The 20,658-nt window shown below is 37.8% G+C and overlaps 1 protein-coding gene across 1 annotated transcript in view; it reads left to right on the forward strand.

Moving 5' to 3' along the window:
• si:dkey-110c1.10 (unconventional myosin-Vb) overlaps positions 1 to 20,658 on the forward strand; it is a 30,693-nt gene that overhangs the window by 8,253 nt on the left and 1,782 nt on the right. Inside the window, exons 11-34 of the mRNA XM_059341989.1 lie at positions 9 to 90; positions 382 to 522; positions 1,336 to 1,467; positions 2,253 to 2,336; positions 2,433 to 2,549; positions 2,637 to 2,734; positions 2,822 to 2,908; positions 4,178 to 4,498; positions 5,613 to 5,769; positions 6,990 to 7,229; positions 8,302 to 8,517; positions 9,320 to 9,413; positions 9,515 to 9,663; positions 11,057 to 11,272; positions 12,362 to 12,462; positions 12,570 to 12,684; positions 13,982 to 14,087; positions 15,213 to 15,338; positions 16,556 to 16,707; positions 18,001 to 18,090; positions 18,879 to 19,011; positions 19,088 to 19,385; positions 20,114 to 20,288; positions 20,383 to 20,463. Coding sequence (XP_059197972.1) covers positions 9 to 90; positions 382 to 522; positions 1,336 to 1,467; positions 2,253 to 2,336; positions 2,433 to 2,549; positions 2,637 to 2,734; positions 2,822 to 2,908; positions 4,178 to 4,498; positions 5,613 to 5,769; positions 6,990 to 7,229; positions 8,302 to 8,517; positions 9,320 to 9,413; positions 9,515 to 9,663; positions 11,057 to 11,272; positions 12,362 to 12,462; positions 12,570 to 12,684; positions 13,982 to 14,087; positions 15,213 to 15,338; positions 16,556 to 16,707; positions 18,001 to 18,090; positions 18,879 to 19,011; positions 19,088 to 19,385; positions 20,114 to 20,288; positions 20,383 to 20,463 — 3,511 coding nt within the window. The remainder of the gene's footprint in view (positions 1 to 8; positions 91 to 381; positions 523 to 1,335; positions 1,468 to 2,252; positions 2,337 to 2,432; positions 2,550 to 2,636; positions 2,735 to 2,821; positions 2,909 to 4,177; positions 4,499 to 5,612; positions 5,770 to 6,989; positions 7,230 to 8,301; positions 8,518 to 9,319; positions 9,414 to 9,514; positions 9,664 to 11,056; positions 11,273 to 12,361; positions 12,463 to 12,569; positions 12,685 to 13,981; positions 14,088 to 15,212; positions 15,339 to 16,555; positions 16,708 to 18,000; positions 18,091 to 18,878; positions 19,012 to 19,087; positions 19,386 to 20,113; positions 20,289 to 20,382; positions 20,464 to 20,658) is intronic.

A 20,658-nucleotide genomic window follows, 5' to 3' on the forward strand; every position in this document is an offset into this window, starting at 1 on the left:
CGGAGCAGGTTTGAGACCTTTGACCGGAACAGTTTTGAGCAGTTCTGTATAAATTATGCAAATGAAAAACTGCAACAGCAATTCAACAGGGTAAGTCCTTAAGTTCTCTGTGTGTGTGGTGTGTGTGCGTCTTTGTGTGAGTTATTGTACTTGCACATAAAATATTCAATGATAATAATGCTACAAATAATACAGCAAAACATGGCTCTCTTACTGTTCTCTTGTTAATGCATGTGTAGCAGTTTCTATTCTATAATGTGATGTACTTTAAAGTGTGAAATGCTTCACAAATCACATGATTTTCTTCTCTGATTCTATGGAATAAAGGTTTGGTTGTTCTTTGAGTGATAGATTTAAAAAAAAAATTGTGTTCCTTTCCAGCATGTGTTCCACCTGGAGCAGGAGGAATACGTCCGTGAGGAGCTGGCCTGGAGCAGGATTGAGTTCAGTGACAATCAGCAGTGCATCAGCCTCATAGAGGGACAACTGGGCCTGTTTGATCTGTTAGATGAGGAGTGCAGGGTCAGTCATACTCACATCTCATCCCTCATTGCTGTCTGTTTGTTAGTCTTCTTTTTATTTTCTTTTTTAAATGTGATGCTATCGCCTATTTTTGTTGCTGTTGTTTTTCTCTTTGTAGTCATGTATTGTCTCTTTGTGGTCTTTCTTTGTGTCTTTGTAGTCATTTCTTGTCTCTTTGTAGTCATGTATTATCTCTTTTTGGTCTTTCTATGTCTCTTTGTAGTCATTTCTTGTCTCTTTGTAGTCATGTATTGTCTCTTTGAGGTCTTTCTTTGACTCTTTGAAGTAATTTCTTGTCTCTTTGTAGTCATTTCTTGTCTCTTTGTAGTCATGTCTCTGTGTGGTCTTTCTTTGTCTCTTTGTAGTCATGTATTGTCTCTTTGTAGTCATGTATTGTCTCTTTGTAGTCTTTCTTTGACTCTTTGTAGTCATTTCCTGTCTCTTTGTAGTCATTTCATGTCTCTTTGTAGTCATGTATTGTCTCTTTGTAGTCATGTATTGTCTCTTTTTGGTCTTTCTATGTCTCTTTGTGGTCTTTCTTTGACTCTTTGTGGTTGTTAATATCGCTCTTTCTGTAGTTATTGTTGTCTCTTTGCAGTTGCTTTGCATCTCATTGTAGTTGTTTTATGTGTCTTGTGGTTATTTGGCATCTCTATCTGTCTCTTCAAGTAACATTTTATGGTGAAGGCCAGGAAAGAGAGGTCCTGACACTTTGGGCCCTTGAGCCTGTAACCTTTAGGCCCATTCAGTAATCCCTCCATGCTCTCTAACTCACACATATGGCTCAAGCTTCACATTGTCTGTCTTCATCAGATGCCCAAAGGCTCAGATGAGAGCTGGGTGCTGAAGCTGTATGACCAGCACCTGACCAGCAGGCCTCACCCTCACTTCCAGAAACCTCGCATGTCCAACAGCGCCTTCATCGTCCTGCACTTCGCTGACACGGTGAGTTATGGTCACTACACAGACAGATATAAAAAAACATTTCCTGCCACATGCCATCACACTGTACAATAACAAATAATAGTCTGGTTCATCACATACTGTCGCTATGCTCTTTATGTGTTTTTTATGCACACTGTTCATTGCACCTTATTTGTTTCATAGCACCAACATTTTTATACTGTATATTCATATTTATTCTGCACTGGAATTGTATTCTATTCCTTAATACATACTCCTTCTTTAGACACTTTATATTTTTATTGTATTTTTATATTTTATTGCTTGAAGTATGCCTAGGTTGTTTATTTAATTGTGTTGTTATTGTCTCTGTGTGTAATCTATCTATCTATGTCTGTTGTTGTGTCTTTTTTTAGTTTTTTTGTGTCTTTTTTGTCATTGGTGTCATTTATGTGTCTTTTTTGTGTCTGTTTTAGTTATTTTGTGTCTTTTTTTGGTCATTTTGTGTCATTTTTATGTCTTCTGTGGGGTTTTTTGTTATTCTGTCTTCTCATTTTGTGTCTTTTTTGGTCATTTTGTGTCTTTTTTTGGTCATTTCGTGTCTTTTTCAAGACATTCAAAGATTTTGAATGCTTAAATATCATTTTTGCCATTTTATCTATCTATCTATCTATCTATCTATCTATCTATCTATCTATCTATCTATCTATCTATCTATCTATCTATCTATCTATCTATCTATCTATCCATCTATCTCACTATGTGGAAAAAGTCTTTCACAAGTTTATGCTATTATTTTTTTCAATAATATCCTTTTTTTCCATCAGGTGCAATATGAATGTGATGGCTTTTTAAACAAGAATCGAGACACAGTCTTTGAAGAGCTCATCAACATTCTCAAAGCCAGTCAGGTAGATATACGGTATGTTTTACATATTAAATGTCATTTAATTCCTCTGTGACTTTGGGATCACGGCCTTGTGTGTGTGTGTTTGTGTGTGTGTCAGTCTGAGCTGGTGGCCGAGTTGTTCCAGCAGCAGGAGAAGGTTTCCTCTGTGGCTAACGGAAGTATTCGTTCAGGTAAAAGAGCCACCAGAGAACATAAACTGACAGTGGGCTTCCAGGTGAGACGTTATGAAATTGTTCTTTGGTTCAAAATTCATGTTTGAATGCAGCAGTGTGTCTTTAACAGTGTTTTTGGCTGGTGTCAGTTCCGTCAGTCCTTACAGATGCTGATGGACACTCTGAACAGCACCACTCCTCACTATGTCCGCTGTATTAAACCCAACGACCTCAAAGAGCCTTTCATGTATGTGTTTATTAAGCCTGTCTTAACAGAAGTTTATGCATGACACTAGTGTGTGCACTAAGCAGCCTCACAGCCTGACTGTGTTAGGTTTGACCCCGGGAGGACGGTCCAGCAGCTGAGAGCCTGTGGGGTCCTGGAGACGATCCGCATCAGTGCTGCAGGTTTTCCATCCAGGTACTGAGTTCTTCCCACACAGTGAAGCTGTCATTATGATGAAAATGTTCCTAAAAATGTACTTTAAAGAATGAATCAGTTGTCAAAATTGTTGGTATTTATGTTTCTGTCAATGCTGCCGTGAACTATTCACTAGAGCAGCTATTCTCAACCTTGGGGTCGGGACCCCAGTTGGGGTCGCAAGATGATTTCTGGGGGTCGCCAAATCATTTTGGAAGTCAGCTCTGTGTTAAAGTGTTCATGTGTTAATTTGTTTTAGTCTTTTTGGTAATTTTGTGTCTTTTTTTTGGTAATTTTGTTTCCTTTTTTTGGTCATTTTGTGTCTTTTTTGTCATTCTGTGGTCAATTTGTGTCTTTTTTTCGTTATTTTGTCTTTTTTTTTTATCATTTTGTGGTCAATTTGTGCCTTTTTTGCTCATTTTTTGTCTTTTTTGGTCATATGGTGTCTTTTTTTGGAATTTTGTTTCCTTTTTTTGGTCCTTTTTTGTATTTTTTTGTATTTTTTGGCCTTCTTTGTCTTTTTTGGGTAATTTTGTGTCTTTTTTGTAATTTTGTGTCTTTTTTTGGTCATTTTGTGTCTTTTTTGCTCAATTCGTGTCTTTTTTTGATCATTTTCTGTCATTTTGTGGTCAATTTGATTCTTTTTTGGGTCATTTTCTGTCTTTTCTGACAAATGCCAAAGTAGCAAGTTATTACTTTACAAGGAGTCTCTGGCTTGAAGCTGACTGTTTTTAGCTGTTGTCTGCTTCATTATTTGTCCAAAATACGTCGTATCAACTGAGTTTGTATGATCTGAACTATGAGATTCTGTTCAGTGAGCGGGGGTCGCGGATAACATGCATGTTAAATTGGGGGTCGTGACTCAAAAAGGTTGAGAACTACTGCACTAGAGTCAAATTATAAAAAATAAAAAAAATAACCAGAAGAAAAGTATGCAAACTATATCAACAAAACTATCAAGCTGTCTTCTCTAAGATTTCTCGGTAACGCTTTATGTTAGGGTCCTTGTAATAACCATTAATTAACAAGTAATAAGGCCCTTGTAAGTCCTTACAAGATGCTTATGAACATTATTGTGTGTTTATAAGCTTGCTTATTGATATTAAAATATGCTTTATTGCTCATCTATTATAAGTTAACTATAAGTTAACTATTTTTGCAACTACCGGATCTAAAGCGAGAACAATGCCTTATTACTTGTTAATTAATGGCTATTAAGGACCTTATTATAAAGCGTTACTGATTTCTCTTTAAAATTGTTCTTCCCAGATGGACGTACGAGGAGTTCTTCAGCAGGTACCGTCTTCTGCTTCGAGGTCCTCAGAACCAGGAGCAGGCTCAGGATCTGTGCAGACATTCCCTGCCTCAGCTCATCCCAGACCCAGACCAGTACTGCTTTGGAAAGACCAAAGTATTTTTCCGGGCCGGTCAGGTGGCTCTGTTGGAGAGGCTGAGAGCTGAGAGGCTGCGTGCTGCTGCTGTGGTCATCCAGAGCCGGGTCAGAGGATGGCTGGCACGGATCACATTCACCAGGATCTGCTGGGCCACCGTCACCATACAGAGATACTGCAGAGGAGCTCTGGCCAGACGGTTAGGACAGAAAATACATTTGTTTGTTTCTGTGTGTGTGAGAGAAAGATATTAATATCTTTTATCTGGGACAAGTTGTGGCAATACAATATCTATTATTAGGGCCTCGGGGCAATCGCACCGAGCACTGGTCCCTACAGCAATAGCTGTAGGGACCAGTGCTCGGGGCGAAACTACTGTTATACTGTGGATTTCTTCTTCTTCCTCTTCCGGACGCAATTTCGTCCCGCTACTAGTCCTACAACTCAAAGAGTTGCAGGACAAATTATATATCAAAACGTGCGATTTGATCGGGATCGGTTTGCTATTTCTTTTTTTTACGTAAGTCACGAAAAACTCCCCAAAATTTTGCATTGAAATGAATGGGACGGGCGACAAAAAATGAGCGAAAAAGAACAATAATTGGAGATTTTTAAACGTCTACTTCTCCGGCATAATTTCATCTAGAGACTCCATTTAAACTTTAAACAGTAGACACAAGTCTTGTGTACCTGTGTTTTAATCTACGTTTCGATAGGTCATATAGTTTTTTATCAATCCCTGTTCAATGACCATGATCATTTTTGGAGAAATTCTGAGATTATAATGGGTGTGTATTGCACGGAATGTTCGTGTCACAGTGTGTGACATCATCGCCAGAGTGGAGAGGGAGAGAAAAAATTGTCAAAAAACAAATTTGAAAACTGCGCTCCAGGCCGCAAATTCCATACATAGAAACGTAGGAAAATTAGTCTTCTCCCTCACAATCCTCTGGTAAAGCTGTCAGAGTTATAGTTTGGGCGTAGGATGCACAGATGATCCACCAACAGGCTACTATTAATTTTGTGTCTTTTTTGGTATTTTTTTGTCTTTTTAGGTCATTTTGTGTCTTTTTTTGGGAACTACTGCCTTAAACCACTGTGATATGTTTGGTTTACCAATGTTTCTCCATGTTAAAGCAACCACTCGTTTTGCCTGGAACAAACACACATTAAGAAAATGTTGTTCATGGTAATTTGTGGTAATGGTAATGTTATGTCCCTCTGGGAATAGACCAAGTAAAAAAAAGTCTGGGTTCCCGAACTAGTGGAATCGATCGAATCTTTAAATGTTCTTTTTGTCATTTTGTGTGCAGACTGGCCCTGACGCTGCGCTACACCAAGGCTGCCCTGGTCATCCAGAAGACCTACCGCATGGTGGTGGTCAGACAGCTGTTCCTCATGATCCGACAGGCCACCATCACCATCCAGGCTTTCACCAGAGGCACACTGGCACGCCAGAGATACAGACTGGTTAGCATTTAATTACAGCCTACTTCAATAGAACTTCAATGCCAGATACTACAGGCAAAAAATCTAAATTTTGGTCTATTTTGAGATTTTGAGCTACTTTGGATCCATAATAGCGGAAAGAAATCATCAAAAATACACATTAAGGGTTTTTTCTTTCTTTTACTACACTTTGCCCTTACTTAAAATTTACTTAAAATTGGCATTAGACTATGTTTAATTTGCATATTTAAACAAATTTGCAGAAAACTTGGAATACAAAATATAATTGTAAGTAATCTATCTATGTAAGTAATCTAATCTATCATCTATTATTTACCCTATTCACCTGTAGTGTCTTGCAAAATTCATGGAGTTTTACAATACTTGAAAGACTGTTTCCCATAATCAGTTTTTTTTCTCACAATCTGAGCCTGCAATCTCCACTTCAGTAGCACTTACATACACCACTTTTATTTCTATACATATTCTGAGGGTTTTTACAGAGGTTTTTTTTTTGACGTGTCATAGCCTGATTTATAAAACATTTTATTCCTAAAAACATAGTTTCTGATTTATGAAGTGTTAGTGATATCCAAAATGTATTCTGTAAATACCTTTGACTCTAAGAATTAATTTCAAATTATTTGACTCAACAAAAATTTTGAACTTGGCTTTATCCAATGTTCACATTTCTGTTCTGGAAATGTATGTAAATTTGAACTTACTTATAGTACATACACATAGTGCCTCGACCTGCCTGTTCTAAAAGTGTTTTTGTGTCACTTTTTTCTTTTTAACTTGCAGTTGTGATTAACCCTTAATAGGGCACTCATAGAAATACTTGCAAATTCCAAATTTCAACCCGAGAGAATATTGGAGGATATTACATACTGCCAGAATGTGGAAAACTGTGCACCGTTGCAGAAAAAAAATGCACAGATTTATGAGATTTAAAGTGGTGAATCTGGGAGAAAAAAGTTGCTTTTTCCCACTTTTTTCTCATAAATCTGCGACCTTTTTCGTGCAGATTTGCCACTTTAAATCTCTTAAATCTGCAACTTTTTTTCTTGTAGATTTGCCACTTTAATCTAGTAAATTTGCAACTTTTTTCTCAAAATACTACCTGAAGTTACCAAATATAGTTCTTTGCCCGATAAAGGGTTAAAGTGAATTATAGCTACTAAGGTATATAGACATAACCTGACCTGATGAAAAATGTAAACCCTCTTCTCTCTCTTCAGCTGGTGGCGGAGCGGGCTGCTGTGTTGCTTCAGGCGAGAGTGCGTGGGTGGTTGGCGAAGAAGGCGTACAGGCGAGTTCACGCTGCGGTGGTGTTCATGCAGTGCTGCGCACGCCGCAGGGCCGCCAGGAGAGAGCTGATGAGACTGAAGACGGAGGCTCGCTCAGTGGAGAGGTACCGAGAGCTCAACAAGGGCATGGAGGTCAAACTGATGCAGCTACAGCTGAAAGCAGACCAGGAGGTGAGTGGAGGGAGTTTGATCTCGTGATCTAATCTCTGTGAGCTCTGAAACATCTCTCTCGTGAGGTAGTTGTATTATCTATTCACACAATTTACATTACATGTCATGTAGCTGACGCTTTTGTCCAGAGTGACTTACAATAAGTGCATTCAACCTGAAGGTACTAGACCATAGGAATCAAGTAAGTACATAACTTTAAGAGCTAACTGTCATCGCTACAGGAGTGCTATATGTTAAATAAGAAAAGAAGAGAAAAGAAGAAGAGCATTTAAAAAAAATATATATATGTTAGGTGACCATGACTTAACCCTCTATGGTACGGTGTTGCCCTCAGGCAACATACCCATTTTTGGCCTGTCAAATTTCTACAGTGCATGTTTTTGAGTGATGTGGTACTTAAAAGATAAAAGAGGGAACAGTATAGGGAACCAATAGCAATGCTTTAATTTGTCACATGATCTCCAGGGGGGCATATTGAAACCCTTTTTTGCAGACTTTTCCCAAAGGAAACAGTTTTGTTCCACAAAAAAATTAATTTACTGGCCCTTTTCCATCTGGAAAAAAAAATATTCCTACTGATAGGTGAGTAAACCTTCATTTTTGATAGTTTCACTTCAAGTTCAAGACATTCATTTCAATGGGTCGTTGGTTCAATGGTTCAATGTTGCTAAGGCAATATTCAGACAAGAAACCGATTTAAAAAGTTCCTTAAAATGTTATGTACTGTACCCTGTTGAAGCTACTGAATCTTTTACACATGTTTACTAAATAAATAATGTTAAATTAATTTTTAAAACTTTCTTTTTCCCTTGTGCACACTACAATGTGCAAAACAGGTACAATGTTCCCTACGGGCAACAAAATGTATAAGATTATGATTATTCATTCCAAACATTTTTTTCCTAAATGGCATCATAATGTGTACCATAGAGGGTTAACCGAGGTATTGTTGGAAGAGATAGGTCTTCAGCCTGCGGCGGAAGATGTAAAAGCTGTCTGAGGTCCTGAATAATAAATAATATTATTCAATATTCAATATAATAACAATAAATTTGTATATGTATGTGTCCAGGCCAGGGATGTTGCAGCTCTGAGAGAGACCCTCCATGCAGAGCGAGAGGCCACCAACACTGAGCTGGAGGCTTTGAGGGCGACGGTACAGAAACTAGAAAGCCAAAAACAGAAACAGGACAAGCCTCAGCCCTGCTCCGTCATCAGCGAGAAGGAGGTGGAGGAAAGAAAGAGAGCAGAGGAGAAGGCCGCCCAGCAGATCCTTCAACTCACACAAGTAGGTCTACTGACCCAAGAATAACTCGCCACACTTTACACCAGCTGTTCTCAACCTTGGGGTCCGAGATGATTTCTGGGGGTCGCCAAATCATTTTGGAAGTCAGTTCTGTCTCCACTGTGTTAAAGTGTTCATGTGTTTTAGTCTTGTTGGTCATTTAGTGTCTTTTTTGGTCAATTTGTGTCTTTTTTGGGTCATTTTGTGTCTTTTTTTGTTCATTTTGTGTCTTTTTTGGTCATTTTGTGTCTTTTTTTTTTATCATTTTGTGGTCAATTTGTGTCTTTCTTTGTCATTTTGTGTCTTTTTTGGTCATTTTGTGTCTTTTTTTGTTCATTTTGTCTTTTTTGGTCATTTTGTGTCTTTTTTTTTTATCATTTTGTGGTCAATTTGTGTCTTTCTTTGTCATTTTGTGTCTTTTTTGGTCATTTTGTGTCTTTTTTAGTCATTTGTGTCTTTTTTGGTCATCTTGTGTCTTTTTTGGTCATTTTGTGTCTTTTTTGGTCATTTTGTGTCTTTTTTTAGTCATTTTGTGTCTTTTTTGGTCATTTTGTTTCTCTTTTGGGTGATCTGAACTGTGCTTGTGAGATTCTGTTCAGTGAGCGGGGGTCGCGGACAATATGCATGTCAAATTGGCGGTCGCGACTCAAAAAGGTTGAGAACTACTGCTCTACACTGTGCCGGTGATTAATATTTAACACAAAGAATACCCAAAGTCTCATAATCAACATTTCCCCCTGACCAGCTGTTGCAAAATTGTTTTTCCATAGTTTTGCTTATTCTCACTGTCTCTTATTTTTTTAAGGATTTGCAAGCCCTGCAGAGAGAAAAGGCCAATTTTTGCAAAGAGAGAGAGAATCTCTCTGCTCGCTTGGCTGAACAAGAAAAGGCACAAGAAGGTATTTTCTTCTCGCCTTGCAGCATCATACAATCTGTATTAATTCACACATAAACCCTTGGGTATCTCACTGTGTTTGTCTTTTTCTTTGTGTGTGTGTAGAGTGTGTGCACCAGGCTGTGTCTCAGGAGAGCACTGCTTTGAGGGCGGAGCTGGATGAGGAGAGGAGAAAGTATCAGGGTCTCCTGAGAGAGTTCACCAGACTGGAGCAGAGATACGACAACCTCAGAGAGATGAGTCTGCTCACCGAGGTTCACAACTACACCTACGGACACACTTAAATTAGCAATATGTATTTTTCTGCTCTTGGGGGAACAAAGCTGCAACAGCAGTCTGCTTCTCGCTGCGATTCCTTCAGTGTGCCAGTGTTAAAACACTGAATAAGGCAGCTTCTTAAAAAAAAAAAACAGTGTTTCTCTGACACTGTTTGGTGGACAGCTGCCACTAACATTTGCTCAGCTTGTTTCTCTAATAACTTAAGATCCAGACGTTCAGGAGCTTTTTTATTCAGGACTGAATTATCTGCTGATATCTCCAAAAAAAGCACACTCGGTGATTAAAACCAGTAAAAACACTGAATAAAGCAATTTCACATTAAAAGTCAGTGTTTCTCTGATGCTGTTTGGCTCAGAGAGGCTGCTGCTGAGCTGCTGCTTTCATCTGCAGATGACTCAAAGATCTAAATATATAACATAGATCTAGCTGTTTTTAGACATTTAATGCAGAGATGTTACATATTACATTTCATATACACTACTGGTCAAAAGTTTTAGAACACACCAACTTTTCCGGAATTTAATTGAAAATGATGCAGTTTAATGTCTCAGTGTACTCTGAAATTAATGCACATTTGCAACATTTAAAATTATTTTTTTGAGCATGATAGTGTTTTGAAAGTAAAAAAAAGATTTAAAATCACATTGTTGGACTAAAGGACTAAAAAAAGACACAAAATGACCAAAAAAAGACACAAAATGACAAAAAAAGACACCAAAAGACACAAAATGACCAAAAAAAGACACAAAATGACAAAAAAAAAAAGACACAAAATGACCAAAAAAAAGACACAAAATGACCAAAAAAAGACACCAAAAGACACAAAATGACAAAAAAAGACAAAAATGACAAAAAAAAAGACACAAAATGACAAAAAAAAAAGACACAAATTGACCAAAAAAAGACACCAAAAGACACAAAATGACCAAAAAAAGACACAAAATGACTTACAAAGACATGAAAATAATTCAAAAATGGACAAAATAGCCCAAGACTCCATAGAGTTAAGTTGTTAACCCATTTCTTGTTCCCTGAAAAAGGCCTACTTGTATAATTCTGAAATGTACATTATTTTTCAGTTTTGGTTAAGCTTACCTTTCTTTTATTTACCTCTGGCAGTTCACCACTTACCTTTGTACCCTTTCAAGCTGTTCATTTGACTTGAACTGCTTGAATTTCAATAAAAAACTGGAAAAATTGGGGTGTTCTAAAACTTTTGACCGGTAGTGTATATAACATAGATCTAGCTGTTTTTAGACATTTAATGCAGAGATGTTACATATTACATTTCATATACTTTTACAGAAATGCTATTTTGGTCTAAAATGCCATCTTGATTGCTGAGGGAGTTTCTTCTCATGTCAGCAGCACACCAGGGGCCACAGAAGGACGGATTCGACCCAGAGTCTGAGCCTGGAGCCTCTCTCTCCCTCCCCCACTCCGCTGTCACCCCAGTCTCTCACCCCACTCCCACTGTCACCCTTCCCATCTGCCTTCCCTTCCCCGGAGGACGTCCGCAGGGTCAGCGTGACGTCTCCCTGCTCCGACAGGAGAGTCTCAGCATGGAGTTTTGACACACCAATGGTGAGAGAGTGTAGGAGTGGGAAAATGTCACAAAACTTCACTCAAGTTTAGTGGCAAAATCATTTTATGAGCATTTTTTTCACCATTTGAATGTTGATGCTCAGTGTGTGCATGTTCCAACTTGCAACATAATCTGATGGAGAGAAAGATGGTACAGAAATTGTTGAGTATTATGGACAATAACACGCATCCTTTGCACAGTCTAGTGTGTAAACAAAAGAGTGTTTTTAGTTGGAGGCTACGGCAGCTAAGCTGCAAAAAGGACAGATTCAAGAATACATTTTTACCTCCTGCAATTGCACTTTATAATGACTCCCCTTTTAGTAAGGACAGAAGAATATTTTTTTAATATTTATTTAAATTTTAGCTTAGCTGCTTATACTGTATTTACCAAACTGTATTTTTGCACATGTTTTTTGCACATGTATATTTGCACACCTGTTTATGTATTTACACACCTGTATATTTGCGAACCTGGTCTCACAGAAATCTGTGAAATAGTCACGGATTTCGCTTAACTCAAAATCCGTGGAATAGCCACGGAATCGCTCAAATTTCCGTGAAACTGACACGGATTTCGCTACAATGCAAGTTAATGACAGTCATATCCCGTGGCTATTGGTTTGTTCCAACTCACGTGACTTTCAAGGTCAGCGGTCAGAACAAAAAACATGGCGGACAGTTCTCTCATTTTTAGTGAAAAATCAATATTTTGACTTAGTTTCTGCATAAAAATGGATTTTGATCACATTTCTAGCGAGAAATATATGTTTTATTTTCTAAATATTCACTCAGTGAATGTACATAATCACTTCAGCGAAATCCGTGGCTATTTCACGGATTTCTGTGAGACCCTGTTGATATTTGCACACTTGCTGTAACTGTTATCTATGAGTAACAGCTACTAATGCACCATCCATTCCACTTCTGTATGGGTAGAATATGTATGTATACATGTGTTGTGTTGTGTTGTGTGCTGGAACACCTAAATTTGCTGGAATGAATAAAGTATTTCTTATCAATCTTATCTTATCTTATCTTATCTTATTAAGCCAGGCAATAAAATGTCTCACTGTGTCTGAATGACAGGACCAGCTGATGGAGAGGATGGACGTGGCCAAAGATCCGGCAGTGAAGATGAAAGCGGAGGACCTGGCACATGCTTATGATGCTGTACGAGTCGCCAACAAGTCAGTCCGTCACTCGTGTATAAAATAAACAAGCTTCCCTTGAATGCTGTGTTGTGATTTATATTTGGTGGATTATCCTGTTTCATCCTTCCTCTTGTCTGAATCAGGTTTTTGGAGAGCCAGCTGCGTAGCCAGCGCAGTCAGCTGGAGGAGGAGCTGGAGGCTCTGAGGAGCCAGATTAGTCAAACAGTCGGTGGTTCTTCTTCTGCTGCACAGCGACAGGTATCGACTTATGAAGGCACTCGTCTGTGGAGCATGAAGGATTCTGCTCCAAGACTATGTATTTAAAAGAAAGGGTGGATGTGTCCTCATGGTCTTTGTTTTGTTTTTGTTTTTTTAAATTCACTTTTTATTGAGGAATTTTTTTAACATTTTATACAGAACAAATATCAAGAACAGTTGGGGTGGGGGGTACCAATATCACACAGCGTCATCGTTTTCTCCTATCATCATTCTTTGCAGCAGTCGTTGTTAGTTAAATGACAGTTTTATATAAAATCAGAACTTGTAGGCTTAACATATTCTGTCCATTTTGACCAGGTTTTGTAAAATGAGTCCATTTGTAACTTTAGATGAAAAGTCAAGGTAACACTTTACAATAACCATCCAAGTGATGTTTATAGATGGTTTATAAACCAATTATTATTAACCATTTACAAAATTCTATACATATTTAATCTTTAAATGTTTTCAAGCAATTTCTTAAAGGCATAAGAATCATTTTGAAATCATTTACATACTTAATATGGTGTTAAAAATGTTATAACGAGTGTAAAGCTATTAATAAACTAATAATTATGTTTGTTTATGGTAAAGTAATCTATTTGGCATTTATAAATTATAGTTCAACATTATTACATTTTCTATTCACCATTCTAAATGGCCTATATACGGTTTATAAATGATGATTAAACATTAATAATCTGTTTACCATTTATAAATGGTCTATTTACCATCTATAAATGATGGTTATTGTAAAGTGTTCTCCTGGTAATGGCCTTTTTGCTTGCTGCTAAAAGAATATAAAGCAATTTCTTGTCTGCATTGCTAAAGCCGTCTAGTCATATGTTACCGAGAAACACAGTTTCAAATAAAAAGGGGCAAACAATTGAGAATACATTTTGCAAATGATGATGAATTTCAACCCAATACCTTTGAATAATTTTACAGTTCCAGAAAATATGGAAATGATTAGCTCCTTCAATACTACACCTCCATTTCTACGGTATCTTTTTTGAGCTGTTGTAATGAAAAAACGCATTATATTTTTCCAACAAAATTCATGCCAGATATTTATGGTCTTTGTTTTTTAGCACTCCTCTGACTTTATTATGCTCCTATCTTCTTCCTCCTTCTTCCTTCTTGCTGCTATAATCACTCTGCAGTCAGTGGATTCCAGCTGGTTGTAATCCTGTTGAAAAGTTTAAGCTTTTTCTACTGTTTCTACTGAAAGTCAGTATGGTTTAGAGCATTGGATATAAGCCACAAATCCTGAGAGTGAGTGTGTTTGTGTGTGAAGGAGCTGCAGGAGCTGCTGGAGGCCAGAGAGCAGGAGTGTGTCAGATTGAGGAGAGAGCTGAAGGAGCTTAAAAACACTGTCTCACTCAGACGACTCCTGACACAAGGTAAGATTTCATCACAAGCTTAAAGTCACAGCTTCTGGTTTTGTGAGGCACTTTTGGAATAAAGTGTTAGGTGATTTTTACTTCCTCACAGTATATATAGCTAGATTTGGATTATTATTGCTCCTGCAAATAATGATGTTAAGTCAGTAGTTCTCACCCTTTTTGAGTCGCGACCCCCAATTTAACATGCATGTTGTCCTTGACCTCCGCTCAACCAAAAAAGACACAAAATGATAGAAAAAAACTAAAATACTTAAAAAAGAAACAAAATGACCAAAAAAGACACAGAATTACCAAAAAAAATGACACTAAATTACTAAAAAACACACAAAATTATTTTAAAAAGACACAAAATTACAAAAAAAGACACAGAATTACCAAAAAAGACACAAAATGGCCCAAAAAAGAAACAAAAGACACAAAATGACCAAAAAGACACAAAATGACCAAAAAAAGGAAACAAAATGACCAAAAAAAGGAAACAAAATGTCTAAAAAAAGACACAGAATTACCAAAAAAGACACAAAATGGCCCAAAAAAGAAACAAAAGACACAAAATGACCAAAAAAAGAAAACAAAATGTCCATAAAAAGACACAAATTGACCACAAAATTATTAAAAAAAGACACGTAATGACCAAAAAAGACGCAAAATGACCAAAAAAACCCACAAAATGACCAAAAAAAGACATTAAATGACCAAAGAAGACAGAGCTGACTTCCAAAATGATTTGGCGACCCCAGAAATCATATCGCGACCCCAATTGGGGTCCTGACCCCAAGGTTGAGAATGGCTGTGTTAAGTAAGTAAACACTATCACGTCCATATACATGAAATGCCTTTGACCCCCAATTTAACATGCATGTTGTCCGTGACCCCCGCTCAACCAAAAAAGACACAAAATGATAGAAAAAAACTAAAATACTTAAAAAAGAAACAAAATGACCAAAAAAGACACAGAATTACCAAAAAAATGACACTAAATTACTAAAAAAGACACAAAATTATTTTAAGCAGGTTAATTCATGAACAAATAGAACAAATAAAGTTATTTTTTCTAAGATCTCTGTAGTTTTTCACGGTGCTGCTGTTTCATTTGTGCGCTGTGATGTTTTCTCGTTCCAGTTCTTCCATCAGCTTTAACCTCAGAGATGCCTTCCAGTCCGTCTCGACAGAAACCAGCAACAGTCACTGGTTTACTGGAATGTAGGAAGAGAGATGAAACCAAGCTCATCAAGAACCTCATCACTGGTGAGACTCTTCACAGTCATTGCAGGCAGCTTCTCCCTCTTAGGATTCCTTAGGGTCTTTTTATCTTATTTTATTTTATCTTACTTTATCCTTTATCTAATTTATTTCTAACCTGCCTCCAGTGTTTCCTCACTGCTCCATGTTGAGATGGAGCTTCCTCAGTTTGTGCTTTGTTTTTAATAGGATGGTGGGATGAAGGTGGGTGGGGTGGAGGGTGTTTGTTTCTATGTTTCGTTATCTTTTTATTATCATTATTTTCCCCTTTCTTTTTTATGTAAAGTGCTTTGTGTTTGCATCTCTCTTGTATGAAAAGTGCTCTACAAATAAAGTCTGATTGATTGATGATTGATACAGAATACCTCAGATGAAAGATGTATACCAGAGGTGTCAAACTCTGGCCCGCGGGCCAAATTTGGCCCGCAGTATAATTATATTTGGCCCGCAAGGAAATACCAAATGACAACCAGAGCTGGCCCGCCGGTATTATACAGCGCAAATAATACTACAAATCCCAGAATGCTCTGCTGGTGTTTTGGCTTGAACACAGTAGATCAGTGTGGAGCAAACTGAGCAACAGTTAAAGTTGTCTTTATGCACTTTTTCTTGCTAGTCCAAGGCTTGAATGGCTGCACATTCATTGAAGGATATTATTATTAGTCATTTGGTTTATTATTGTTATTTTATTCTTACATTTATTTTTAGCCTGTGGAAAAAGATAAATTAAATTTAAAGTTAAAGTTTAAGTTAAATTTAAATTTAAAGAAGGCCACATATAAAATAAAGGGACATACGATTTTTATTTAAATTTTATTTAAGAAATGAATGCCATTGATGCGTTTGTTTGTTTTATTTGATATTCGCCTTTGCATCTTTGCAATATTAAGTTATATCAAGCTTTGCTTGTTCCATTTCGTTTGAACTTGTTTAGGTCAATTTATTTCAATAAATATCAATGTTGGCCCGCGACTTTGTCCAAGTTTTAAATTTTGGCCCACTGTGTATTTGAGTTTGACACCCCTGGTGTATAGAGTAAAGAGTATCGTGGTTCTCTGGAACGATATGATCCTCTCCTACAGCAGTAGATTCTTTATCGTCTCTCAGGGTCGATGTGATGCACAAGAATAAACTTTACCTTCCACTAACTCTTCTGTGGCTGACAAATACATGACCTGTCTGTGTCCACTCTGTCATTGCTGCTCTCTCTGTCTCTGGTCCAGACCTCCGGGTGGACAGCGCCCTGTCTCTGCCTCCTGGTCTGCCTGCCAACGTGCTCTTCCTGTGCGTTCGTCAGGCCGACTGCAGCGGAGACCAAACGCACGCCGTCTCCCTCTGCAGCGCTGCTGTCACCGCGCTGAAGGCAGCTCTGAAGGTAACCAGCTCGCTGCACCATATGGCTGAGGTTTACTGTGTGAGGGCAGATCACTTCCTGTCAGCGAGCCTGTCACTTACAGAGACGCATCCACGATTGACTTTCAACATACTGTCATGTGATTGTTGCGGACTGTTTTGTCCAACAATCTGGTCCCAAAGGACAAACTGAACCACATACTGCTCACACATATAGGTTATTCTGTGTTATATCAGCTTTAGGATTTTTGTTTACGTTTCTGATTTTATAGCAATCCTATTGCATAGTTTTTTGCTGCTGGAATAGTTGCCATTTTCACTCCCTCAAAATGCTGGCTTAAGCAAGAAGCCATTTTTTGGGTTCAATATCTTGAACTGGCCCTTGAAAGTTAAAAATAGTTGAGGACGTGGACGTTTCAATATTTACAGCTAAAAACAGAAGTTTTAAACAATGCTGTGCCGTAATGCTGATTTGAACTCACTCCTAGGATCATGCAAATTTGTGTGAAAAGTTACAAGTTCTTTTCATGTTGTCTTCCTGTTTATATTGAATGAGATATGATGCTTATTATGCTTAACCAACTATACTTTGGGTGACTGCCTTGGGCTCATTTTGCACTTTCTTTTTCAATTGTCATGAAAAATACGATTTCTGCTTGTGCTTTCCAATCATTTAAGATACCGAAACCCCTTAAAATGACCTTCTTCCTTAACCCTTAATAGGACACTCATTGAAATACTTGCAAATTCCAAATTTCAACACTAGAGAATATTGGAGGATATTACATACAGCCAGAATGTAAAAAGAAACATACGAAAATAATATTTTGAGAAAAAAAGTTTACGAGATTAAAGCAGAAAATCTCCAAGAAAAAAATGCGCAGATTTATGAGATTTAAAGTGGTGAATCTGGGAGAAAAATGTTTCTTTTTTCCCACTTTTTTCACGTAAATCTGCGACTTTTTCCCCCACATATTTGACACTTTTAAATCTCTTAAATCTGCGACTTTTTTTCTTGTAGATTTGCCACTTTAATCTAGTAAATTTGCAACTTTTTTCTCGAAATATTACCTGAAGTTACCAAAGATAGTTCTTTGCCTGATAAAGGGTTAAGAGGTAAAATTGCAATATTTTATAGAAGTTATTCTCTGTTCTTAAATACATATGATATTAACAAAATCTAACAATATCTCTGTCTGATTTGACATGGAATGACCCACATACATAATAGTACTGAAATATATTTTCATGGGATCTCATTACTGTTGATGTCCAAGTAACAATATAAGCTTTGTCATCCAATTCGTCCGTGCAGAAACACAGCAGTGATGTAGATATGACGGCTCTGTGGCTGAAAAACGCCTGTCTGCTGCACGACCTGCTGACCCAGCACTCGCCAAAACAGGTAGGATGAACACGTTATTATTATTTAACTGTGTCTTCTTGCATTCAGTCCAGTCTCAAAATTAATAAAACATTATCTTTGTAGTAGTTGGGGATTCATTGATATCAATACATTTTACGGTAACGCTTTATAATAATGTCCTTAATAACCATTAATTAACAAGTAATAAGGCATTGTTCTCGCTTTAGATCCGGTAGTTGCAAAAAGCATAGTTAACTTATAGTTAACTTATAATAGATGAGCAATAAAGTATGTTTTAATATTAATAAGCAAACAGAATAAGATTAATAAAGGCATGGCAAAGACATAATGGGTGGGTCATGGGTGTTTGTAATGCCATTATTAACACTTATATAAGCTTATAAACACACAATAATGTTAATAAGCATCTTGTAAGGACTTACAAGGGCCTTATTACTTGTTAATTAATGGTTATTACAAGGACCTTAATATAAAGCGTTACCCATTTTACTATATGAATGAATACAGCTGTTGGTTGTTTTGTTTTTATTTTTTATTTTATTTTTTCTTCTTTTTTTGCTGGGACAGTTAGATTGTATAAATTATATGTTGATTGTAATTCAATGATTGTAAATATTGCTTTCTTTTATTGTTATTAGTTTTTCTTTTCTTTTAAAATGAATAACAGAATTATAATAATTTATTGTAAATATTGCTTTCCTTATCTTGTTATCTTTTTTTCTGATGCTTGCTTTGGCAATATATACATTGTTACGTCATGCCAATAAAGCCAATTGAATTGAATAAGTAGTTTGATTATTTTTCAGACCCTTAACTCAGATGAGGTGGTTCCACTGACTGCTGACCTGAGTGACCTGATCCGGGCCCTCAGTGACCTCTGTATCCAGGCCTATCAGCAGCTTCTCTCCATCACTGAGAAACGTCTACAAAAAATCATAGGTACCGCCATGATAAAGACAGAGCTGATGCTATTAAGGCTGTTCTGATCTGACCTCCTGCCCCCTCTGTTCCTCAGTCCCGGCTCTACTGGAGAGCGAGACCATCCTGGGTCTGTCTGGCTCTGCCGTTAAGCTGATAACGTCCAGGAAGCGATCGGGCTCCGACCCCAGGACCGTAGCAGGTGATGCTCCCACCATGGCGGCGGTGCTCCGGGAGCTGGGAGCCCTTCACACGGCGTTGTCCCGTCAGACGTTGCCCCTGACCCAGATGGAGCAGGCCTTCCACCAGCTCACCTACCTCATCTCTGCCTCCGCTCTCAACAGCCTGCTGCTGAGGAAAGACATGTGCTGCTGGAGTCGGGGCATGCAAATACGGTAGAAACACACACATAACTCTACACATACTGTAGTTTGACAGGATTTTTTCTTAATTTTCTGGACATACTATACCAGAGGTGTCAAACTCTGGCCCGTGGGCCAAATATGTCGATTTTGTCAAAAAACTGTCAAAATTTAAAATGCCTAAAAACGATAGAAATGGCCCAAATATACTTTGTTGATACTTTTAAGAGCATAATATGGCCAGAAATGACATAAAACACTATATTATGGGATGTCCAAAAATGAACCCCTCAAAAAAAAGTTGTTGTATGTCGATTTTTGTCAAAAAATTGTCAAATTTTAAAAGACAAAAGAGTCAATGCGAGAATCAAAAGACACAAAATGACCAAAAAGACACAAAATGTCCAAAAAAGACACAAATTGACCACAAAATGTCCAAAAAAAGACACATAATGACCAAAAAAGACACAAAATGACCAAAAAAAGACACAAAATGACCAAAAAAGACACAAAATGACATAAAAAAAACCCACAAAATGACCAACAAAAGACATTAAATGATCAAAGAAGACAGAGCTGACTTCCAAAATGATTTGGCGACCTCCAGAAATCATATCGCGACCCCAAGGTTGAGAATGGCTGCCTTAATACATACTCCTTCTTTAGACACTTCATTTTTACATTACATTGTCTCTGTGTGTAATGCTGCTGCTACTCTGTAATCTTTCTTTCTTTCTTTCTTTCTTCCTTCTGTCACTCAGCTATAATGTGAGTGTGTTGGAGGAGTGGCTGCGGAGCCGAGGGCTGCAGGCAGGGGGCGCTGTGGCCACGCTGGAGCCCCTCATCCAGGCGGTTCAGCTGCTGCAGGCAGAGAAAAGGACCGAGGGGGATGCTCAGGCCCTGGCTCAGACCTGCACTGCCCTGTCCAGCCAGCAGGTGGCTCTCTATCTATCTGCATTTGGATTGAAGATATATTAATAATTTATCTTTGGGCAGTTAAATAACATTTTGCTGATTTCTGCTTTGACAGATCGTGAAGATTCTGACCCTCTACACTCCCCACAGTGACCTCGATGAAAGAGTCACACTGAATTTCATCCGTACTGTTCAGGTACTGTCCACATCTGATAGGGTTTCATCTTTTTATCAACTTAAAGTAGTGTGTGGTGTAAAATTTACCACCCCTCTGAGTGAGAAGAGTGGATTAAAAACCAAGTCGAAGTTCCTTTTAGTTTTCTTTATTGTCAGTCAATCAGAACACTGCCTAAATACAGCGGAGACAAAACTTTGTCAATTTGAGGCTGCT

Source organism: Centropristis striata, chromosome 9, assembly GCF_030273125.1.
Source record: "Centropristis striata isolate RG_2023a ecotype Rhode Island chromosome 9, C.striata_1.0, whole genome shotgun sequence".
Lineage (NCBI taxonomy): Eukaryota > Metazoa > Chordata > Actinopteri > Perciformes > Serranidae > Centropristis > Centropristis striata.